Source organism: Scardinius erythrophthalmus (genome assembly GCF_964197995.2).
Source record: "Scardinius erythrophthalmus genome assembly, chromosome: 18".
NCBI classification, from domain to species: Eukaryota; Metazoa; Chordata; class Actinopteri; order Cypriniformes; family Leuciscidae; genus Scardinius; species Scardinius erythrophthalmus.
This window is the reverse complement of record NC_138238.1, coordinates 39059051-39084850: the sequence shown is the minus strand read 5'-3', so window position 1 is coordinate 39084850 and position 25800 is coordinate 39059051. Positions and strand designations below refer to the sequence as shown.

At 35.4% G+C, this 25800-nt stretch overlaps 3 protein-coding genes across 4 annotated transcripts in view; all 3 read right to left on the bottom strand.

The window, feature by feature from the left end:
- LOC308707259 (sulfotransferase 2B1-like) overlaps positions 1 to 5570 on the bottom strand; it is a 6710-nt gene extending 1140 nt beyond the window's left edge. The window contains exons 1-4 of the mRNA XM_081393574.1: positions 5343 to 5570; positions 1657 to 1868; positions 1445 to 1571; positions 1 to 75 (exon numbers count right to left, since the gene is read on the bottom strand). The exon at positions 1 to 75 is cut by the window's left edge and continues 20 nt beyond it. Coding sequence (XP_081249700.1) covers positions 1 to 75; positions 1445 to 1571; positions 1657 to 1868; positions 5343 to 5481 — 553 coding nt within the window. The 5' untranslated portion in view covers positions 5482 to 5570. The remainder of the gene's footprint in view (positions 76 to 1444; positions 1572 to 1656; positions 1869 to 5342) is intronic.
- A 1571-nt stretch (positions 5571 to 7141) lies between these two features.
- Positions 7142 to 11320, bottom strand: LOC308707258 (sulfotransferase 2B1-like). The gene is made up of 6 exons (XM_081393573.1): positions 11061 to 11320; positions 9810 to 10021; positions 9598 to 9724; positions 9300 to 9394; positions 7679 to 7859; positions 7142 to 7468 (listed from the first exon to the last, which is right to left on the bottom strand). Exons 1-6 carry the CDS (start codon positions 11197 to 11199, stop codon positions 7359 to 7361), a joined length of 864 nt encoding a protein of 287 aa, XP_081249699.1. The 5' UTR covers positions 11200 to 11320; the 3' UTR covers positions 7142 to 7358.
- Positions 11321 to 11618: 298 nt separating this feature from the next.
- The window catches only part of radil2b (Ras association and DIL domains 2b), a 43433-nt gene continuing 29251 nt past the window's right edge, over positions 11619 to 25800 (bottom strand). For both annotated transcript variants that reach the window (XM_081393571.1, XM_081393572.1), the window contains 8 exons: positions 25294 to 25513; positions 22010 to 22182; positions 19443 to 19578; positions 17837 to 18006; positions 15461 to 15764; positions 14751 to 14860; positions 13029 to 13168; positions 11619 to 12932 (listed from right to left, as the gene is read on the bottom strand). In XM_081393571.1, the coding sequence (XP_081249697.1) occupies positions 12860 to 12932; positions 13029 to 13168; positions 14751 to 14860; positions 15461 to 15764; positions 17837 to 18006; positions 19443 to 19578; positions 22010 to 22182; positions 25294 to 25513 (1326 nt within the window). In that variant the 3' untranslated portion in view covers positions 11619 to 12859. The remainder of the gene's footprint in view (positions 12933 to 13028; positions 13169 to 14750; positions 14861 to 15460; positions 15765 to 17836; positions 18007 to 19442; positions 19579 to 22009; positions 22183 to 25293; positions 25514 to 25800) is intronic.

Here is a 25800-nt window from a genome sequence, read left to right as displayed (position 1 = left end):
AGATGTACAGTATGGACTCTTGCTCTTCAGCATTAAGCCAACTTTTCACATGATCAAACCAGGAACCAAACATGACTGTGGAGAAAAGAAATCACACAAAAGCTGTAATAATTCCATTACAGGACAAAGAGAAAACTATATTACCACATGTAGTATTGCACAAAAAGTTGCATGCAAACTGATATGTTGCTGTTTGGAGTCTATAGGCAGGAGAATCGATTTGTACTTCAGTAATTGAACCTTTGGTTTGTTTGCTCTAGTGAGAACATCCCAGCTAACAAACACAGAACGTTTTGCTGACATCAATTAACGAAAGCGTTCTCTGAATTAGGGCTGTGAAATGATTAATCGCATCCAAAAATAAAAGTTTGTGTTTACATAATATGTGTGTACTGTGTATAATTACTTTGTATATAATACACACACATGCATGTTGTATATTTAAGAAATATCTGCATGTAAATACTGTATATATATATATATTTATTCAACATTTTATATATAAGTAACACATTTTTCTTAAATATATACATGCATGTGTATTTATATACACAAAATAATTATACACAGTACACTACACACACATATATTATGTTAACACAAACTTTGATTTTGGATGCAATTAATAACGGATTAATTAAAACTCTGAATGTTCAAAAACGTCCTTTGAAAAGCCCTCTTTTATGGTCATTTCTATGATTAATTATTCCAAACATATTATTCTTGTATTTATCCATTTATGCTTTTCTGTCTTTTTTTCAATACTAATATCCACGTGTTCGATTACATGAAGAAACAGAAGAAACTGAGACGGACTAAATCCAGCGCTTTTGCACAGTAATGTACATCTTTATTTTTGTGGCTACTTCCCCGAACGCATGCTATTTATTGCATTTCCTTCTTCTGCTCAGTGTGCTTTCCTGTCTAATATGTGTGCTATAAGATTTCGCAAGTGCTGGTCATCTAAGATGCTGCTGTATTTGCATTAGTTCTAGACATGTTTAAAATTATTGTAAGTGTCAAAACCACAATTTTTAGCTATGCTTGCGAAATGTAATACCAAGAAGCCAGAGCTGATTCTTAGAAAATATATTTTTGACATGATTTGCATAATAAAAAAAAAGGAAATTGCAACTTTATATCACACAATTCTGACTTTTTATCTCATAACTGCATGATATAAAGTCACATTTGCAAGTTATAAAGTCAGAATTGTGAGAAATAAAGTTACATTTCTGACCTTTTTTTCCTTAGAATTTGACTTTTAAGAAAAAATGTCAGAATTGCGAGATATAAAAAGTCACAATTAACTTATAAAATGTTTTATTCTGTGGCGCAAACAAGCTTCCAAATCTGATCTGAACACATGTTAAACTATACTCTGCTTTAGCTCTTGCATCTCAAATATGGAGGCTGTGGATGATAACGAGAGCTGAAATCCTACTGTCTCCGGCGAGGAACTTCTCCATGAACTCGTCTTGAGTTCCCGGGTTCACCAGGTATGAGGCCATTCCATAGTAGTGATATGAGGACGTGAAGACGTCTTTCGGGTTACGCATGACATTCAGAACCTGAAGCACAGAGCAAAGCATGCAGAAGATGATGCACATGATTTATGATTGATGAAGTGCACCTGAACGTTGTTGCTGTTGTTACCCTGGGCTTTATTTTGAAGTAAGACTCGTTCATCATTGCGTGATGGTAGTGAGTAGCAAAGATGCGAGGAGACGGTCTCTGGTCTAAACTGAGCAGCATCGCCCGGTGTTCCTCCAGCCACGGCACTCGGTCCCAGTTCGGCACCGTCAGCACCGGCGTCAGATCGCCCTCGCTCACTATCAAGGGCACGACCTCCTGCATCCATGTGGTGCCTGAGAACATTGAGCAAACCACGGGTCAGTGACATGATTCTGAGTTTACTCAAACACACTGACACATGATATACACATCTTTCAAAATCACTTGAGTTTACTCAAACACAGTGATACACTCTTAAAAATACACTCTTTAAATTATCACATTGTTTAAATTAATTCAGTTTTAGCTAACTGTGATTTTGTATTTGTACATTTCTGAAATACATAACTTAGACAGTTCCCTCTGATAACAGATCACTATAAATTTTAATGTAATGTCATGCATTTTCTGTAAAGTTGCTTTGAAATTATTTGTGTAGTGTGAAAAGCAGAATACAAATAAATGTGAATTGAATTGAATTAAAAATAGAAAAAAATATTAATCTCCGAAGTGTTCACTGAACAACATCCGCTCTCACAATAACACAACACTCGTGATTTCGTGAACGTGCGTTGGAGATTATTATTTTGGAGGCATCATTGCCAAAAACCTTAATTTTTTATTTTAAAATAAAGTGGAAAATTGTATGGAACATTTGAATATGTATTCTCTCGTTATTTCATCTGACTCCATAAATGAAAAGGTTTTAATGATATCTGTGCATCATTAAATGTGAGCGAATGTTTGACTATTCCCTTTAACTCTTTAATGAAAATAATGTCAAAGTCAGTTAGAATAATCAAATGTAACAATTTATTATGTCAGGTAAATGTATCATGCCAATTTCATAATCAGTTCAAGCATAATCAATACAAAACATCAAATGCTCTGGAATAAAGAGAAAAGAGATGCAAACCCAACATTAAAATACATCATGCTGAATTCTTAGAGTTCCTTCAACATCATGGGCTCATCTGAGTAACAGAAGGTCCCGACCCAACATTAAGATACATGATGCTAATAGTTTACTCTAGTGTTGTCACGATACCAAAATTATTGTTTCGATACCGATACCAAGTCAAGTATTGCGATTTCGATACTTTTTCGATACTTTTCCTGAAAAGGGAGAAACACTCTCAAATATCATTGCTGTGCTTTATTTTAAATCCGGGACAACATTCTAATCCTATAACACACTAATAAATGAACATATGAACAGCAGATATATTAAACATTTGAACAAAATATGAAATATCAAAATATAAAAAATAAATTAGAGCAATGCCATTCAAGGTAATTTTTTTTTTTATAAATTTAGCAGCATTATCTCATTTATCATAAGAAACATAAGAGCTTTATCTTGATTCTGAACTTTGAATAAAAATATGAACAGCGATTATATTAAACAATGTTTAATATTGGTAACATATGATAAGCCTCATTGGTGATATATTTGACATGTGGGGAGAGAGTTGTGGAAGGCCTATACTTCATGTTAAACATATAGCAGCAAAGACAACGTCGGCAGTGTTCACGGTAAAATAGGCTACAGAACAATTCGTTCTTGTTTGAACCAAACATCAAAATGTCATTTATTAATATGTATTCGTGTCAAAATGACATAGAAACATCTTTTCCTATTCTATTTTGCCTGGAAACTTCCAACACACTTGCGTGTCGTGAAAAATAGGCGTCGGTTCTATTTTTAACATGCACGCGTTTTCCGCGCTCTCGAGCTGCGCCCAGGCGCGTGTGTCACGCAGGCAGTTTACATGGGAGCCGAAATAAAAACGGACACGACACGCAGCCAGTGTGTCACCGGCCTTACAAATCTGGAACGTGGTCATTCTTAGAAGTATCGATACTAATAAATTAAGGAATCGTGACGTTTTTAATTTCCGATTTACTTTTGAAGTATCGGTGCACCGTGCAACAGAGCAAGTTAGGCAACGTACTTCCGTATGTCACTCCTCGCATCATCTTTTTCAACGAGTCGTGGAGACGTGGACCACTTGTGCTCGCACATGCAGCCATCTCGCTGTAGTGTTTTGTCACATGACACTGACAGCGGCAGGTTCTTTGCTGCGTGCATCAGGAAAAAAACACAGACGTCCATAGGGAGGCGTTTTTTTTTTTTTTTTTAAGTATCGATACTGATAAATTTAGGTATCGTGACGTTTTTAATTTCCGAGTATCGCGATACTTTTCAGGTATCGGTACACCGTGCAACACTAGTTTACTCTTGATGAGGTGAGACTTTGCGTCTCAAATGGTGAGTTCAAATGTTAATTTCCTTTGTTGTCTTAGAGAGCAGCTCTCTCTTCCAGTTCTTCCAGTCTTACAACTGCCTTTTTAGGGCTTGAAAGTGCATAGACTGTCAATGGAGGGATCAGAAAGCTCTCAGGTTTAATCAAACAGATCTTCATTTGTGTTTTGAAGAAGAATGAAAGTCTTACGGGTTTGGAACAACATGAGGGAGAGTAATTAATGACTGAATTTACATTTTTGTGTGAACTAACCCTTTAATTGGCCTAGTTTCCTAGTGTGTGCCAGTTTGTTTCTATAGCTACTGATTAGTTTCACCTGTTTTTCATTTAGCTCACTTTGTCTGCCCATGTGTGTGTGTGTGAGTGTGTTATGTGTGTAAGTGTATGAGTGAATGAGTGTGTGTGTGTGTAGTCCTGAGTTTCTTTTGTTCAGTGTTCCGTCAGTGTTGTGTGTGGTTGTGGATTCTAACTCCCAACTTTTCCCATGTATGCCTGTTGGATTTATTGAACGACTGTTTATTTTGTACTTCTGTATTCGTCTTTATGCACTCATTACATTTTGGAACCTTTATTATTAAGAGTGTATGGTGCATTCACCAGTTGTTGTCATTATCATGTGACCTACTAGTTGCTTCACAGCCGTTCATAAATCCTCTCCCATGGCCTCATGGGATAGTAAAGTGTCCATCGGATACACACTTCAGAATCTCACTGGAAGAAGTCGGTCATCCGGGGACCTTTTGCCTACTCCGTGAATTTGTACATTCTTCTTTTGTCACATACTTTTTTTGCCTACTATACAATAGGGAAGTATGTGTTTTCAGATCCAGCCATTGATTCACAATGCAAATGCTAAGTTTGTAATTAACATGCACAGCCTTGTTTCTACATAACAAGCATTCCATCCATTCCAGAGCAGATTTTGCCCAGAAATAAGAGTGAATGGAAGAGAAAGCAGACTGTGTAGTGTGTGTGTAGAGGGTAGTGAGCTGCCTACCAAGACAGCATTATGAGGGAAATCGATTGCATTTCTGTTGCAACTTAAAAGAATAACCCAGTAGTAAATTCTGCAAGAGATTTTGTTACAGTTGTTAACATACAGTAGGCTAAATGAGCGAACCCGATATTTATGTATTTATATATTTTTATATTTATATATTTATGTGACCTAGTCAAGAACTAGAAAGTGATTGCATGGTGAATTGTTGCAGGTTTAACGAACTACAAACACACGTTATTACAAGTGTACAGTGGGCTCCTATCTGCTGAGTGACGCTTTTACAGAATGATAATTATATAATGTTGATGCAATAATAAAAAGGTAAAACTCTGCAAACTCACCGGATTTGGGATAAGTGACGATCAGAATGTCATCTGGACGGAAAGTGAACTCCTCATAGTATTTCAGGCTTTCAGGAGGGTGTAAATGCGTCGGCACGTACACACCTTTACAAACCGAGTACAGTTCTGCCTCCGTCATTTTCTGAAGCAAACCAACAATAATAAAGCACAAGTTACAGCTGAGAGCTGATGTAGATCCTGTAAGGCCGCGAGAACTCACGCGACCGCAGATGCAGTATGGCAAGCCGCATTTATTTTTATTCATCCCCAGGATATGGATTTTTCATATTAACAATTTAATTTTCACTAGTTAATAATTCTTGATATCAGAAATTGGATTTTTACTAATATCAATGGCGATTTTTGATGTTTGGAATTACATTTCCACTAGTAAAAATGTGATTTTCTTGATATTAATAATGACACCAACACTTACAAAAAAAAAAAAAAAAAAATGATAGTTAAAATTGAATTCTTGATATCAGAAATTGGATTTTTACTTGTAACAATGCCGATTTTTTGATATAAGGAATTACATTTCCACTAGTAAAAATGAAGTTCATTCTTGATATAAACAATGACGTCATCACTTGCAGAAATACGAATTTTCACTAGTTAAAATTTAATCCTTGATATCAGAAATTGGGATTTTTACTATTAAGAATTACATTTCTACTAGTAAAAATCTTTAATTATTTACATAATGTCGTCATCATTTGCAGACATACTAATTTTCACTAGTTAAAATTTAATTCTTGATATCAGAAATGGTATTTGTACAAGTAACAATGACAATTTTTGATATTAGGAATTACATTTCCACTAGTAAAAATGTTAATTATTGATATCAACAATGACGTCATCACTCGCAGTGTGAATTATAAAATAATTTACTACTTAATTCTTGATAACAAGTATTGGTATTTTTGTGAGTGATGATGTTATTGTTGATATCAAGAATTAACATTTTAACCAGTGAAAACTGAATTGTTGATATGAAGAAGTCATATCCTGGAAATGAATAAAAGTCTAAATGGCTTGCCATAGTAGATGTTGTTTTGGATGAGGAGTCGGTGTTTGGTGTTTTAAGCCCCCAACGGCGCCTTCCAGGCAGCGAGGGGATGGGTAGGTTTAAGGTTGAGGGTAGGGTTAGCTGCCTCTAAGGAGCCATTGGGGGCTTAAAACACCATCGAGCTGAGGAGTCACTGGCTCATCATGGTAAACGGGGCTTTTTTGCAAGAGTTTGGAAGCAACTGCATGTCATAATTGTTTATTTTAGTGCGCAAGACTTCATGCTCTTTACACTTACTGAAAATAAGTGAGCTTCTATACACCTAATACTATAATAATCAGAGGTGTAAAAAGTGCACTGAAATCATATTTAAGTGAGAGTATGTGGATACTGTTTTAATGTCTGCCTATCTACCAAAAACAAGTTTATATTTTGATGCATCGGGCTATATGGCTCTTATATAATCATATAGATATTGTGAGAATATGGAGGGAAAAACATCTGTTTCATTCAGAGACTCAAACTGAGCAAAAATGCTGCAGATGCTGATATTTAAATTGACAAACAAAGTGTTGAAATTCTGATGCTTGTAATGCAAATGAATGAGATCTTTATAACAGTACAGCAGATACTTACATAAAATACATATAAAAGTCAATATCTACCGATAATATGTCTTAGTAAGATGATGTTTAAATTCTTAGGTTTATGATCAAAGCTCTGTAGCTTTAAAACAAATAATGCAATGCAATACAATGAAGATTGAGAGATTAACAAATAAACCAAATAAAACCAAGCCAATCATTTATTTCATACATTATGCAATAAATTAAAAAGCATATTTTTAATCACAAAATTCAAATAAAATGGAAATGTCACACAAATAACAATAATTATTGTTCATTTTTAATTGTCTTTTATTTAAAAAACAATGATATAAAAATATCTGTTAAAGGCCTGTCTGTTGTTATTAAAAGCAGGAAAGATTAAACGGATGTATTTTTTCAGTCCCACGGAAATTTGAATTGCACATCTTTCATTTTGTCTTTGTATACAGCATCAAATCGCTGCTCTTGAGCCTCGTTGAAATGATTCTTCCAGTCGCCTGCGATTCCTGATGAATAAAACAAGACAAGATTACAGTAACTCTTACAAATAATAATCAAGTGAAACGCTTTGGATAATTCACCCAGAAATGACTTCACACACTTTTATAACACTATTTTTGGTGCTTTTGCAACTTTTGAAGCATGAAAGAGTGAGTGTATTATCACTTTTTGTTCTCAATTTCTGCCAGTTACTTTAAGAGGAATTGATCTGTTACCTTTCCTCAGGAATTCTGATTTCTTCTGGTTCATGAATTCCTCTGGAACCAGAGAAAGGTTGGACATTTTGTTTTGCTTCATGTTCTTGAAAACGCACTGGTCGGCGATCTTCTCCGTCACGTCCGGACTCAGAGATTTCCCAAGAAACTTTGCGATTTTCTCCACGGATCCTTTCAAATCCTGACCGAAGGAAGATGTTGGAAATCATGATGCGTTTTCACAGGGATATCAGTGTTTTACTGAACCAAAAACAATGAAAATCCACTCCAAATGTGAATAATAAGCAATAATGCTGCCCCCTTGTTTGCTTGTTCTATACTTTTTTTTTTTTTTTTTTTTTTTTAGATATGGGAAAAGCGGACATGTGAAGAACCTTAACCTACTTTGGATATTTCGACCAAGTTCAGTGAGGTTCAAGGACATGAGAAAGCAGAGATTACGCCAGAGAGACCTTGAAAAAGACCTTGGACAACTTGGCAATATTACGACTGCTGATAACCTAATAAACTGAGTGGCCTATAAACGACGGATGAGTTTATTCTGGCTTCAAAAACTGATTCCTATACATTTCCTACAATTGCGAACACCTTTGACTGAAATCTGTTTTATTTGCCTTCTTTACATTAATATGAAAAGAATTAGACTTTTCTGGACCCAGATTTCACTTACTTCACCTAACCTGGGAATAATACATAATAAGATTAAAGATGTTACGATCTCAAGTCTCGCTCTGGAGTTACTCGCCCAATCCAGCTTGACCCGACTGTTATCTCACGATTACAGAGACCCATGAACTCTGACGGGTGTAATAAAAATAAACCAATAAACTCAACCTGCATATCCACTCCTGCTGTGTGAAGTGCCTCGTTTATCTTCTGCTCTGAGGACTTTTAAGTCAAAATGTATTTCTTTTTCCTTTAGGCTGCATCCGACATCGCATACTTCCCTACAATATAGTAAGTGGAAAACAGTGCGTGACAAAAGAAGTCTGTCCGAATTCACAGAGAAGCAAAAAGCACTCGGATGACCGACTTCGTCCAGCGAGATTCTGAAGTGTGCATACGATAGACACTTTACTTTGGCGTACGGTTTTTCATGTGCTATATAGTAGCAAAGTATTTGATTTCAGACGCAGCATTAGATTCTGATCAGCTTCTGTTTGGTTGCTATGGTTACTGATTACGTTGTTCACCTGTTTCTTGTTATCCTGTGCATTTATACCCCACTGTTTAGTTCAGTTTCTCTGTTCTGAGTCGGTTTGCATTGTTCATCAGTTCCTCCTGTTCTAGAGTGTTTTGTTTTTGCTTAAAGCTTTTAATGTTGTTTATGTGTCTATGTGGTGTTTTTAATCTTCTTTAAGACACCATTGCTGAGTATTTCCTCCTTAAAACTGCAGTGAACCAAAGACAGTCTCAAAAACACGCTTTGAAATCGCTGGTGTTTCTGACGTCACAAACTACCTTGCAACCAATCAGATCAACGTGTGATCGTCAACCAGTGGATCTCTGAGCTGAGTGAGTGAGTGGAGGCGGGGCTCATTTGCATATTCATAGAAGCATTTAGATCGTTGCCTGTGTTCTCCTGCTTTAAACCAACCCGTGTAATGAAAAAGATACTTACAGCGATCATCTCCTCATAGAAGATGTACATTATGGACTCTTGCTCTTCAGCATTAAGCCAACCTTTCACATGATCAAACCAGGAACCAAACATGACTGTGGAGAAAAGAAACCAAAGAGGAATAAAGAAAGACTGCAAATTTACAATATTAGGACATATTAAGTTGCCATTATAATCTATCCAGTCAAATTACATGAGGACGGAACAGAACATCAGATCTAGACCAGTTTTTACAGTTTAAGATATTCATCGTCACAAATATGGAGGCTGTGGATGATAACGAGAGCTGAAATCCTACTGTCTCCGGCGAGGAACTTCTCCATGAACTCGTCTTGAGTTCCCGGGTTCACCAGGTATGAGGCCATTCCATAGTAGTGATATGAGGACGTGAAGACGTCTTTCGGGTTACGCATGACATTCAGAACCTGAAGCACAGAGCAAAGCATGCAGAAGATGATGCACATGATTTATGATTGATGAAGTGTACCTGAACGTTGTTGCTGTTGTTACCCTGGGCTTTATTTTGAAGTAAGACTCGTTCATCATTGCGTGATGGTAGTGAGTAGCAAAGATGCGAGGAGACGGTCTCTGGTCTAAACTGAGCAGCATCGCCCGGTGTTCCTCCAGCCACGGCACTCGGTCCCAGTTCGGCACCGTCAGCACCGGCGTCAGATCGCCCTCGCTCACTATCAAGGGCACGACCTCCTGCATCCATGTGGTGCCTGAGAACATTGAGCAAACCACGGATCAGTGACATGATTCTGAGTTTACTAGATGTTTTCTTGTGTTTATTCATCATTGATTCTTATATGACATTGTCCCACTTGATAAAAGTGAAAATTAAGCTTGCAAGTATAACAAATTTTTCTGCAAGCAAATACTCATGAAAAGAAGTACAGGAATGGCATGCTTCAAAAGAATATACTTAGTAGGACCTAAGTCTTTGAATTGAAATATAGAGTTAAAAAATACTGCATAATGCACACAACATTTATGATAAACTGAAATATACTTTAATGTCATTTTACATTCAAACTTGTATGTCATGTATTTAAAGTCACCCTGTGGTGTAAATCCAGCTTTTAATGTAGTTTATGTGTCTATGTGGTGTTTTTAATCTGCTTTAAGACAAACCATGTGTAAATTCATAAGTCGACACCATTGCTGAGTATTTCCTCCTTAAAACTGCAGTGAACCAAAGACAGTCTCAAAAACACGCTTTGAAATCGCTGGTGTTTCTGACGTCACAAACTACCTTGTAACCAATCAGATCAACGTGTGATCGCCAACCAGTGGATCTCTGAGCTGAGTGAGTGAGTGGAGGCGGGGCTCATTTGCATATTCATAGAACCGCGCATACTAAATGAGGCAAGGGTGTCGAGTTACATTCAAGATATTTAAGGCATTTGGTGATCAAAGATGGGGTTTAAGGGATCCAATTATTGACTACAGGGGGACTTTAAATATATACAGTGAGAATTATAATCAAGTTCTTTGCAGCAAACTTTCATTTTCACCTCATTCTTTTATTTGACGTCAGAGACACTTTAACAGTAGCTAATCTGCACCATAGAATGATAAAACTCCACCCTTTTCTCTTGGTAATTTCTTGTAAATGATCCTATGTAGTTGTTTCTTTAATGCCATTATGAATGCAACATGAATACAATTGCGATTCTCTGTAAGTGTGCAGTATATAATGCAAAAAAAAAAAGAAGAAGAAAAAAAGAATAATAAAAAGGTAAAACTCTGCAAACTCACCAGATTTGGGATAAGTGACGATCAGAATGTCATCTGGACGGAAAGTGAACTCCTCATAGTATTTCAGGCTTTCAGGAGGGTGTAAATGCGTCGGCACGTACACACCTTTACAAACCGAGTACAGTTCTGCCTCCGTCATTTTCTGAAGCAAACCAACAATAATAAAGCACAAGTTACAGCTGAGAGCTGATGTAGATCCTGTAAGACCGCGAGAACTCACGCATCCCGCGTGACCTTCGTGTAATAATCAACATATCTCTTTCGCAATAAGTGCGTAAGTTCAACATGCTCCGGATTCCCTGCTAGTGTGCAAACAGTTGCTTTCTTTCCCATTGCAATTCTTCAGTCAAACCAAACATTATTAAGACACCAGATGTAATTTTTGATATTTTTCACTAGTGTGATCAGGACACTATAGTTCATTTCTGTAAGTGAGGAGAGCAGAATACAGTAAACTGTGACATATTATACCCAAAAACTCTTCGTACAGTGACTGCCTGTAAAATTAATAAAAATCTGGGACCAGAAATGATTGGGACACTTTGAGCTGATCATGTTCTGCTGAAGTGTGTTTTCTTTAATTGCTAATGCTCTTTTTACACACAGACTGAACACAATGAAGCATTGCTTGGTGATTGGTTGAGCTAAACTGGTATTATCTAATTGTGTAGTTAAATTTAACAGCTGACAGATATTCAACATAATTCATGTGTGAGACAGTCTAACAGAAGGACGGACAAAACCAGTCAAATATCAACTGAGTTCTGCTCATATTTATTACCATTTTCTAAACTATAGCGAATAAACTGATAATGTGAGAAATGTTTAAGATGGCTGAATAAATTCAGTTTTGACTGTATTTGTTGCAGTGAAGCACAAAGTCTTCTAGATACTATAATTTATAAAATAACTCATGTTTCCAGTGTCTTTTGTGAGTATAAAGACTTGTTTGTCTCTGCTGTTAAAAAAGGCTAAAAATGCATGTTTTATGTTTTATATATGGACTTTTAATGCCTGTAATAAAGAGCCGTATAAATTTGGCACGAGAGACATACTATGGCATTTTAGTAACTCAAACTAAAACTAAGCAGCCAAACATTTAATTCATACATCATGCAATAAATTAAGAAGCAGTCAGTTCTGAAGGCACATGACATATACATTCATTTTTCTTATCATTCCCATATTTTTTTGATAACAAAATTCAATTAAAATGCAAAGATTAGACAATGCAAAGACAATTAAGATTATAATAAAAAAGGGACCTGTACATATAAACCTGTACGTTTAAAAAATGCCATTTTGTTTTGTTTGTTTTTGTTCACAAAGTCCAGTGGGAGTTCTTCTCTATATCAGAGTCAGTGTTCCTGAACTCCTGAAACGCCTCCATTGTAGTCTTGAGTTTCTTCCGGGAACACGTCACAATATTCCTCATAATAATAATTCATACGCAGAATAAAGGGGCGGGGCCTGGTTGAGTGAGTTAGTAGTGTGTTAGACTGGCGGTTATGGGGCGGGACATTTCCCAAACACACTCGAAGCGCTCGACCAATCACAACACACTGATCCAGCCGACCAATCAGAGCACAGTGTGCTTTTCAGAAGGAGGGGCTTCATAGAGACAGGAAGTAAACAGAGCGTTACTGACAGACTGGGAAGAGAGGAGCCGCAACAATGGAGAATATGAGGAGAATAATCAACATTCAAGCAGGAAAACCTGTTCTAGTAGAGTAGAAAAAGCAAAAGGACAAAAATAGATCCTCTATTTAGGGTTACGCTGAAAGTTTTGTCCTTGTTTCTTATGATGCGCTGTGAGATCTGGCAACCAGTAGCCGAGGTTTGTCTCCTGACATCTGAATGAGTTCCAGGGAACTAGAGGAAGAAGAAGAAGTTAAAGTACAGAATCTGTTATTTAATAACATATTAATATTCTCATAATGCGCTCAGATGGGCTGTAATCCTGCTCACGTCTGATAGTCGAGTCCCGCCAGACTCAGTCCGTTCACTGCGAGTATCCGATCGCCTTCTCTCAGTCTCCGGGACAAAGCAGCCGGAGAATCGGGAAGAACTGATCGGATGTAAATCCCACTAACAGGAAACGGTGTTTCCTGTGTAAAACAAATGATTGTGACTCCACAGTGTTCGTGATTCAATGGAAGCTTTCATTCACCACAGCATGAAAAATAAAAAAGGTAATTGCGACTTTTTATCTCACAATTCTGACACAATTCTGACTTTTTTCTCACAATTGCGTGATATAAAGTATAGCAATTGCGAGTTTTAAAGTCAGAATTGCGAGATATAATCAGAATTGCGAGAAATAAACTCGAAATTCTGACTTTTTTCTCAGAATTGCATGTTACAATTGGGGGTTATAAAGTCAGAATTGCATGATATAAAGCCGCAATAACGAGAAATAAAGTCAGAATTGCATGATATAAAGCCGCAATAACGAGAAATAAAGTCAGAATTGTGAGATATAAACTCGCAATTGTAAGATAAAAAGTCGCAATTATCTTTTAAAATGTTTTATTCTGTGTTTTATTCACATGATTCTGTATGAAAACACATCAACACCTTTATTCCTAACTTTATCCTTTATCTACACCTTTTACCAAAAATTGTGTTTGTTTTTTTGCTCAGTATTTTTATCTTGTTTTCCAGCACAAATATCTCAACATTCATAAATCAAGATACATTTACTGGAGAAGCAGAATGACTGAAGATATTAAGTTAAAAATGTGTCATAATGAAGTGAGTTTGATCTTAAAACAAGAACAAATATCTGCTAATGGAGTCCCTTTGAATTAGGATTATTTTTCTGACTCCATTAGCAGATATTTGTTCTTGTTTTAAGATCAAACTCACTTCATTATGACACATTTTTAACTTAATATCTTCAGTCATTCTGCTTCTCCAGTAAATGTATCTTGATTTATGAATGTTGAGATATTTGTGCTGGAAAACAAGACAGAAACACTGAGGAAGAAATGTCTTTGTGTGCAGTGTGTAAATAATCAGAGAACTAAGAATATTCCATCTTTAACCACATGGTGATGCTATTGAGCTGTAAGGAAACTATAATATTACATTAATAATATGTTGTTTGTTATAGAAAGGATTTGCTGTAATTGAAGTAACTGCATGATATTCCAAATAATTATTGTAATTAATCACAATTAACTTAATATTTCAATATATGCTGAGAAAAGTCCCTAAATGAATATCATTCAAATTTATTGTATTTGAAACAAAATTGAACAAAATTACTTCAGTCTTAAAGTCGCCATGAAATCAAAATGGACAATTTTTTTATACTGCAGTGTTTATAATAATAATTTATCATTATTGTTTTATATTCATCTCTTAATCTTTAATCAGAATAACTTCCCCTCCCTCTTCATCTCTCCTCTTCTCTGATGACGTGTTTACTGGCTCGTTTCTCCTCTATTGTGTCGTATATCCGAGTGAAACGCTTCAGGAACAAGATCAAATGTGGGCGGGGCTTGATTGTGTCTGTGGGGAATTGATTGGATGGTTGTGGTTTGCTATTGGCTGATCTCATGTGAGTGACAGGTTATAGCCCCGCCCACATCATCAGAGAAGAGAAGAGATGCTGCAAGAGGAACTTATTCTGATTCAACATTATTAACACACTAATAATGTCAAATTTCCCAGGGATCCACTCACCTGTCCGTCGACCAACATCAGACCCAGACCACACGCTGATCTCCGCAGCTCCAGCACAAACACATCTTCATCTTCCTCTTCCTCTCCATTCTCACACTCTTCACTCGCATCTACAAACAAACACACACACACACATGCTTTTGTTATTCAAACATTCGGCTTCCATACAGCTTTTACATGCATAACGGTTATGGACATACTGTACAGTCAAAGCACACTCCTTCAACATTTCTCACATTATCAGTTTATTCGCTATAGTTTAGAGAATGGTAATAAATATGAGCAGAACTCAGCTGATATTTGACTGGTTTTGTCCGTCCTTCTGTTAGACTGTCTCACACATGAATTATGTTGAATATCTGTCAGCTGTTAAATTTAACTACACAATTAGATAATACCAGTTTAGCTCAACCAATCACCAAGCAATGCTTCATTGTGTTCAGTCTGTGTGTAAAAAGAGCATTAGCAATTAAAGAGAAAACACACTTCAGCAAAACATGATCAGCTCAAAGTGTCCCAATCATTTTTGGTCCCAGATTTGTATAAATTTTACACTGTATGAAGAATTATTGGGTATAATATGTCACAGTTTACTTTATTCTGCTCTCCTCACTTACAGAAATGAACTATAGTGTCCTGATCACACTAGGTAAACAGCATCAGAAGTGTTCTCTGGTGTGTGAGTAATGTTTGGTGTGTGTGTCCCGCACCTTCCTCCTGTGCGCCGGCACCGCTGGATCCGGTCTGGGTCTGAGGGTTTGAGTCGGTGAGCTCCAGGTTCTGCGGTGTGTTCGGTGGAGTCAGCAAACACGACGGATCCGCTGATACGCTGATGCGCGACACAGCTTCATTCTGAAGATCAAGACTCTGCAGTTTAGCGTTTAACAGCGCGTCACATGATCCCGAGTCGACCGCGCGAGGAAACGGCGACTCCGCATGACCGACCTCGAGGCGAGCTTTAGGATGAACCTCCAGTTTCAGGAGCTTGGCCTCCATCGGCACTGCACACACCAGCTGGAGGAACACACACTTTAATCATACGTGTGTGTGTGTGTGTGTGTGTGTGTATGTGTTTGTGTGTGTAAAAAAACTAAATCTAAAAGATGAAGGAGGCGCATAGTTATGGAAGCTTGTTTCCGCCACTGAATAAAACATTTTAAAAGATAATTGCGACTTTTTATCTCAGAATTGCGAGATATAAAGTCAGAATTGTGTTATAAAGTCAGAATTGCGAGATATAAAGTCAGAATTGTGATATAAAGTCAGAATTGTGTTATAAAGTCAGAATTGTGTTATAAAGTCAGAATTGCGAGATATAAAGTCAGAATTGTGTTATAAAGTCAGAATTGTGTTATAAAGTCAGAATTGTGTTATAAAGTCAGAATTGTGTTATAAAGTCAGAATTGTGTTATAAAGTCAGAATTGCGAGATATAAAGTCAGAATTGTGTTATAAAGTCAGAATTGTGTTATAAAGTCAGAATTGTGATATAAAGTCGCAATTGCGAGAAAAAAAGTCAGAATTCTGACTTTTATCTCACAATTGCGACTTTATATCTTGCAATTCTGACTTTATATCTCAGAATTCTGACTTTATATCTCGCAATTCTGAGAAATAAAGTCAGAATTGCGAGATGTAAACTCGCAATTGTGAGATAAAAGTCGCAATTATCTTTTTTTATTATTTTGTGGCGGAAACAAGCTTTCATACATAGTTGAGGCGGTTCTGAGGATTCTTAAAAACATTTTTGTTACTTAAGATAAAATTAATGTAAAATAAAATGTTAATTTTTTTTTTATTTCAGCTAGTTTCTCAAAATTTCTCATTTTCATTTACTATAAAATATAATTATTTATATGAAATAAAATATTATACATATTTATATAGGGTAGAGCGGGGCACAAAGTAACGCTTTTTGACTTTCACAGTTTGTGTAAATCTACTTATGGTTCATAGTATTTATTTTTTCCCACATTAATTTCCCACATGTCTAGTACAATTATGTGGTTTTGTTTTATTAATACAGTATATACTTTTTTCTGGATATACCCCGAAAGAATGGAAGAGAAATGTGACAACATGCCCCATAGGTGGGGTACATTGTAACATGGCCATATGACAGCTTAAATTGTTATCTGATCTAATAAAAAAATATACAAGACAAACTAAAATATTTTCTAAATAAAATACAATTATTGACTTTTTCATATAAAATAATGGCAATTTTTAATAATTAAATATAAACTCATTTTTGAGTTTTGAACACATGAAAACACAGCTATACAACATTCAAAACAAATAAATAATTAGTCATTTCTGAACATTGACTCTCTATTGTCTTTATTCACACTTTTCTCATGTTTTCTCAATAGAATTAATAAAAGTATAGAATATAATAGCATATTTCTAATAGGGGCACATTGTAACGCAGTGTGACAACATGCCCCGCCTGCACAACTGGGATTTAAACCCTGCTAGTGTCTTCTGCTAATTAGCGAAGCATTAAAGAACTATCTCAACAGGTAAAAAACATCTTGGAGATTAAAATAATATCAGATTTGTCTAATTTTAAATAAACACAAAAAATTAGATGAAAAATTAACTTAAGTAAGAAATTTACTTTTGCTATTTAATAAATGTCTATGAATATCTTCCAAATTTTTTTTAATTTTGGCGCAATTTTTTCTCTATATAGTGTTGACATGGCAACTAGTAAATACACCAAGTTTCATCATGCTAGCATGTGTGGAAGTATTTAAAACAAGTGTGTTACAACTAGCCCCGCGCTCCCCTACACACACATTATAATATATATATATATATATATATATATATATATAATTTATTATTTAATTTAAAACTGAAATAAAATAATATGAAAAATAAATAGACATATTAATAAATACTAGTACAAATTCTAAAACCCCACACACAAAAATTGTAAATTAAAATGTATGTAAAAAAATGTATTAAAAAAAGGTCAATGACACTAGAATAGCACTGCCCTAAATGAGAACTTAATTGGTGAAATACAATCAATATGAATATTTAGTTCTATCATATGATAAAGATGAAGGAGGCGCGTACTTGAGGCGGCTCGGAGGATTCTGGGTCTGTGATTTCCCTGATGACGCTCAGGAAGTGATGTAGTTCTTTAATGAGATCGCTGTCACTGATTGGTCTCTTGAGCTCGAGTGTGAAACCGTCGGCTGGAAGAACGAGCGGCGGATGATTGTCGAAACTCTCCAGGATATCGGCTGCAAACACACCAAACGCACCAAACGTTAGATTTATTATTAACAACACTTTACAATAAGGTTCATTAGTTAACATTAGTTGATGTATTTAACATGAACTAAAAATGAGCAATAAATTATGTTACAGTATTTATTAATCTTTGTTATTGCTCTAGTTAATAATCAGCTGTTTATGTTCATGTTTGTTCACAGTGCATTATTATTACATTATTTTAATAATGTATTAGTAAATGTTGAAATTAACATGATCAAAGATTAATAAATGCTTTATAATGCTAACTAGTGTATCTAACTAATGTTAACTACTGAACTTTATTGTAAAGTGTTACCAATACAACAAATGTAACAGAGTTGCACACTAGAGGGATTAATGTAGATCTACATAAACACATTGAAACATTTATAACTTAATAGAAAATCAAATTGAGTCAATATAAAGCACATGATGTAAAACAGGGTTTTTTACTGGAAAATGTGCATATGTGAACATAGAATTTTGCCATTAAAAGAATAAAATGTATTATATAAGCCTGACTGTGGACTATAGCTCTCCAAAAGACCAAATAATAAATGTTTCCAGAACAACACAAATCGGCCATCAATGTTCCTGGTGATAAAATCACAAACGTTTTGCCAAAATGATCTTACAAACGGGCAGTGCCGGAATAAATGAACCACAGTTTCAGGGCAACTGTCGCAAAAAGTGCAATTAAATCAATGTAACTTTTAAATTTCACTAAGTAATGTGTAACTAGGTAAATTCTGTGTATAATTCTGAATGATAACCTCCTTAGTAATTACATATTGAGGTATAAGCCAAACCTTTTTCCACACAATATTGTCTGTCAATTGATTCCAATATGAGACCCTGGACCACTAATCCAGTCATAAAGATTCATTTTTTGAAATTGAGATGTAAACATCATCTGAAAGCTGAATAAATGAGCTTTCCATTGATGTGTGGTGCGTTAGGTTAGGACAATATTTGTAAATCTGGAATCTGAGGGTGCGAAAAAATCAAAACATTGAGAAAATCGTCTTTAAAGATGTTCATTTATGTTCTCGATTGTGTTGCATTCACTCACAGATATAAATGTTTTATATATTTACAGTAGGAAACTTACAAAATATCTTCAAGGAACATGATCTTTACTGAATATCCTGATAATTTTTGGCATAAAAGAAAAATGTATAATTTTGAGCCATAACATGTTGGCTATTCCCACAGATACACCCGTGCGACTCGAGACTGGTGACGTGATCAGGGTCACACATGAGTAAATATAAGGCAGAGACATATTGTTTCTTTGAAATAAGGCTCTTATGGATCCGTTTTGTGAGTTACGGTGCATGAGATGATCATTCAGAAGGCTTGTATGATGAGTGTGTGTGTGTGTGTGTGTGTGTGTGTGTGTGTGTGTGTGTGTGTGTGTCACCGGTCGTGAGAGTCTCGTCACTGGAAGGCGTCCATGTATCGGCACACGAGTGTCGAGGCTCGTACTCTCTCAGCATGTGATGAAGCTGAGCGGCGTTTAGACTCCTGAACTCCATCCGGAGAGCTTTCCAGCACATCTGCACACACACACACACACACACACACACACACACACACACACACACCCACCCTTTAATGACGATTTACATTCAATCCCGTTCCCATGTATGGGGAACTAACTTCTTTTCATTGCATTAAAAACATCTATTGTTTTTGGGCGAGAAAATAAAAGTTCTCCATGTGAATCATATTTAGATCATCAGTGACAAAATATGATTACGCCAGGAAAGAACTATTTCCAACTTTAAACAGTAATAAAAAAAATAAACTGCAGGATTACACATGGAGAACTTTTATTTTCTCACCCAAAATAATAGATGTATTTATTGCAATGAAACGAATAAAGTGTCTGCTTTTTGTAAAGACATGTGAACATAAAAAAGTAGTGCCCTGGTGAGGGAACGGAATCACTTCTGGACACTTTATCCTAGTTCACCTTATGGCCTGATATAGTGATGATGAAGAGCGAGTGTTTTCCACCCTGAGGACAACTAATAATGTTTTAACCTTGTAACGTTAGCATACAAACATTATTTAACAACACAGTTTTCTGAAATGTTTTAGTGGGATATTTGTCTAATGTTTCTTTTTTAAATGTAACTTGTTTCGGAATGTTCAGAAAACATTCAAATGTAACGTTTCCATAATGTGTGAAGAATGATACAACGTTCACATAACTGAGAGAAAATGTTTTTCACATTGCTCTTTTTATTTTAATCAATTTATTTAGTTTTAGTAGTTACTTAGTTTCATCTTATTTTATTTAAATGGATTTTTTTTATTTACTTTAATCAATTTAAATATAATGTATTAATTTATTATTTATTTATTTTAATCATTGTATTAATTTATTTTATTTAAATCATTTTTATTATTTTAATCAAATTATTTTAATATATTGTATTCATTTATTATTTTAATTTGTCAGTATTAAAATGTATTTATTTAAGTTTAATCTTATTTTTATTTAATTTATGTTTTGAGTTTAATCAAATTTATTTTATTTAAATAAACATTTATAAAAAAAATAATGTATTAATTTGTTTATTTTAATCATTTTTATGTACCGTATTTATTTTAATTTAAATAAAGTTTATTGATTTTAATCAATTTATTTTATTATAATGCATTCATTTATTATTTATTTATTTTAATTATATTTTATTTGTTTACATTTTACATTTTTTAATGTAATTTAATTTAATTTATGTTTTTAGTTTAATAAAATGCATTTAATTTATTTAAATACAATTTTATTTATTTGTTTAATGTATTAATTTATCATTTATTTATTTTTACTATTTTTATTATTTAAAAAAAGCGTCTCACATTAATGCAGCTCACTACAGCTTCTATTTGGAGTCGCAGGACGAGATCATCGGTTCCGTGTCAGACGCAGACGTGTCTTATCCAGCATCTTTATCTAATGCCGTGAAAGAATCTCTTTGTGCTCTCGAAGCTTTATCCTTTAATGAGTAATGCTTCCTGTTAATTATTTCTGAGGAACATACTAATGCGAGATTGTGATGAAAGAGGAATGCATCTGTAATAAGACGGGAATGCAAACAAGATTCCTTCCTTTCATGCATCCTCAACTAGGGCAATATTTAAGATTTTAGGTGAACCTTCATCCTTCCCTCGGATTCTGACCCGGAATTTATTTATTTTTTTTATGTAACAATTGAGTGTTCATCTGAGGGGTCCAAGACCCCAGAACATGAACCACGAGTACACAAAAAAGATTTGAATGGATTTGAGGAGTTTTATGGTTAAATTTAAAAAAAAAGTAACAAATCCTTCCCTATCGGGTCAATCTGACTCCCTTAGGAATGAATGGAGTGCGAGGAATGCTTCAGTACACATAGAAAAACCTAAAAATGCTCAAAATTCAAACTAACAATGCTAAAACTTTACCAAAAAAAATGTATTTTATAATGTCTGCATGTGTATCTGAATGCACACTGAAGAAACTGACTTTAGGACCCAGCGGAACAGCTCATTTGCTCCATATAGAGAGCTATAGCGCCATCTAGAGTCATGAAATATCAAGTTATATTATTTATTTTCCACAAGAGGTCAGCAAAGACACCCAATGTAAGATATTTAGAGCTGAATTAAAAGGGTTATGCATGAAATTGTGAGTTATTTTGAATGAGGGATGTGCTTAAATTACTATTTATTTATTATTTATTGATCAAATCTAGTAATTTAAAGGTAAATCAAAAAAAAAAAAAAAATCTCCAAAATATATTATTAAAATGAAGTAAAATAAGCTTTCTGGACAAAAAATAAATAAATTTATATATATATATATATATATATATATATGTAATTGGGGTTTTGTGTTTCCTTCCTGCGAGGGAAGGATTTGTTAGAGGACGCGAGGGAAGGATGAAGCTTAAATAATGTTTTCTGCATGACTAGAATCAATGTGAACATAACGAGCACCTGTAAGAGGTTCTCCCTCGGCGTGGCCAGTAGATTGACAGCGGAGGAGATCTTGAGGAGATAACCGTGAGCCAGATCCCCGAGTCCGGCACTGTGAGCCCAGTCCATCAGCAGGTCCAGATTAGCCCTGATCTGAACCCCACGGGACCAGTGGAAAAACGTCCCGCCGGACCCTTCACACGAGAGCGGGATCACAGGAGCAGAAGCATTGCTGAACATCAAGTCAAGTCTCCTTCATTTATACAGCGCTTTACAACATAGAGTTTCACAGCAGCTTTACAGTGATAACAGGAGATTACAGTAACAGAGAGTGTTTAGGCTTTACAGCAGATCTAGAATAAAGTTATTGTCCAGATAAAGTTAGTTTTGATTGATTCACTTCCGTTGTAAAGATCATTAGTTATTAACTTAGCGGCCGCTTATGCGACACCGTTCTAACAGAACACAGAAACTTTTAATGCGTTCTGGCCGTTCATTTACACGATAACAGTGTTCGGTGCTCGAGAACACAAAATGTGAAACAGATTCAAAGGTGCAAGCATTGAAATATAATGAAAAACGTTATCATCTCCACATAAACTTCAAAAACGTGAATCTGTGAGAGCGCTGACGGCGTGCATCATGTGTTTAGTCTATAGATATGAGTATTTGAATATATATACGTGTGCCGGTGTGTAGTCCTTCTTTACAAATTGACCTCAACAAACTACTTGTCTGGCCTTAAAAACTCATAATACTGAATTTTTAGTCGTTTCCGCGTGTGAACTGGAATCATTTTGACAATGTTTAATCTGTACAGAGGTCACATCTGACCGATCTGCATCTATCGATTATTTTAGTATTCTGCCAAGTATTCCATCGATTAATCGGATAAAAAATTGTGGTATTAAAAATAGATCCAAGGGAACAAACGCCTTTAAAATGACTTATAATAAGCAATAATAATTGGTTCAAATAAGGTATCAAAGTAAGTTATCATATGGGTTTTATTGAACAACACTGTACAAATACACCATGAAAAATAAATGATTTAAACTAATATAAACATAACTTATGTGTCACAGTTGTGTTCTGAGTTTTCATTAGTCACATGTCTTTGCTCTGTTTTCCCGCCACTCCATCGTTTCTATGGTTACCGTCATCATCAGTTCAGTTGTTTCACCTGTTTAGTCATCGTCGTCATGTCTCACCGGTGTTCTGTTAATCAGTGTAATCTGTGTTTGTATTTCTGTCAGTCCTTGTCCGATCTCTTTAGTGTGTGTGTTGCTGTTCCTGTTCTGCCGTCCTGTGTTTAATTACTAATAAACCTTCGTTGTGGAATTATATCCTCGTTTCGTCTGGCTTCCAGCAACCCACCGTGACAATATGTACATTACGTATTATAATAAACGACTGGTGTTAGTTGTGGTTGCACTACGGCATGATCAAATCCTAGTTTAATACTGGCCAAACATATTCACATGTCGACTTAATCTTTGATATTTGGTCACTTTTGTATGACAGAAATGCAACAGCCGTTTAAACTTTTATTTTGAAATTGCGATACAATTTGCATATTTAGAAACATATTTATTTATTTTCATGTGTTGGCGTAGATTTACAAATGAGTTACGTTACAAATCTTGTGAAATGTCGCACACTGCGTTCTCAGGTGAACGTTAAGCAACACAAACAAGTTTGAGAAACGTATCTATCCATCATAAAACTTGTGGCGTTAGACGACTTGCGTAGGCCGTTTGGCGGAAGCTAGTTATTTTAGTCAATTAAGTTTTAAATATGGATATTTTTCTTACACGAACGCATAGTTTCACTTCAGAAGGCCTTTATTAACTCAAAGCCTTTGGAGCACTTCATGATGGACAGATGCACTTTAATCATGGATAGATGCACTTTTATGATGGACAGATGCACTATTATGATGGACAGATGCACTATTATGATGGACAGATGCACTTTTATGATGGACAGATGCACTATTATGATGGACAGATGCACTATTATGATGGACAGATGCACTTTTATGATGGACAGATGCACTTTTATGATGATAGATGCACTTTTATGATGGATAGATGCACTTTTATGATGGATAGATGCTCTTTTATCACGGATAGATGCACTTTTATGATGGATAGATGCACTATTATGATGGACAGATGCACTATTATGATGGACAGATGCACTATTATGATGGACAGATGCACTATTATGATGGACAGATGCACTATTATGATGGACAGATGCACTTTTATGATGGACAGATTCACTATTATGATGGACAGATGCACTATTATGATGGACAGATGCACTATTATGATGGACAGATGCACTTTTATGATGGACAGATGCACTTTTATGATGGACAGATGCACTTTTATGATGGATAGATGCACTATTATGATGGACAGATGCACTTTTATGATGGACAGATGCACTATTATGATGGACAGATGCACTTTTATGATGGACAGATGCACTATTATGATGGACAGATGCACTTTTATGATGGATAGATGCACTTTTATGATGGACAGATGCACTATTATGATGGACAGATGCACTTTTATGATGGACAGATGCACTTTTATGATGGACAGATGCACTATTATGATGGACAGATACACGATGCACTATTATGATGGACAGATGCACTTTTATGATGGACAGATGCACTATTATGATGGACAGATGCACTATTATGATGGACAGATGCACTATTATGATGGACAGATGCACTATTATGATGGATAGATGCACTTTTATGATGGATAGATGCACTTTTATGATGGACAGATGCACTTTTATGATGGACAGATGCACTATTATGATGGACAGATGCACTATTATGATGGACAGATGCACTATTATGATGGATAGATGCACTTTTATGATGGATAGATGCACTTTTATGATGGACAGATGCACTATTATGATGGATAGATGCACTTTTATGATGGATAGATGCACTTTTATGATGGACAGATGCACTATTATGATGGACAGATGCACTTTTATGATGGACAGATGCACTATTATGATGGACAGATGCACTATTATGATGGATAGATGCACTTTTATGATGGATAGATGCACTTTTATGATGGACAGATGCACTTTTATGATGGACAGATGCACTATTATGATGGACAGATGCACTATTATGATGGACAGATGCACTATTATGATGGACAGATGCACTATTATGATGGATAGATGTATAGGGATATATAGGGATTAGTGAACGAGTGAACGAGTGAGCGTTTCGGACACAGCTCATGTCTCACCTCTCTCCATCAGCAGGTTGAACAGCAGAGCGTTGATGAAGAAGAAGATGTAGGCGAAGAGTTGCTGTCGGATCTGTAGATGCACCTGGAAGACTGTGAGTGAATGCAGTGTTTGTGTGCAGATGTTCAGGACTCGCCTGATGTCCTCGGGAACATGCAGCGTCCCGCTCTCTGAGAACGCATTACTGTCCAGAAAGCCCGGCAGAAGCGGGTACAGCATCTGACCAACACACACAGGAATACTCATCAGTCATCGTTACACACACTGAGATGAAGCGGAGAAAACACTCGATCTGAATAATGATGGACACAACAGACAGAGACACAAACACCTGTTGATGTCAGGGTGGCCGGCAAAGATTTTAATAAAAAAAAAAAAATCATTATTTTATTTTATTTCTTCTTATTATTATTTTATTCATTATTATTATTTTTTAATATATATATATATATATATATATATATATATATATATATATATAATTGTTTTAATTCTATTTTTTATTT

Excerpts from the sequence above, each read along its gene's own strand:
- LOC308707258 (XM_081393573.1), bottom strand. The coding sequence starts at position 11,199 with ATGACGGAGGCAGAACTGTACTCGGTTTGTAAAGGTGTGTACGTGCCG. Across the intron at positions 10,022-11,060 it reads CGTCACTTATCCCAAATCTG|GCACCACATGGATGCAGGAG; the intron begins GTGAGTTTGCAG and ends CAATGTTCTCAG. Across the intron at positions 9,725-9,809 it reads ACTTCAAAATAAAGCCCAGG|GTTCTGAATGTCATGCGTAA; the intron begins GTAACAACAGCA and ends TCTGTGCTTCAG.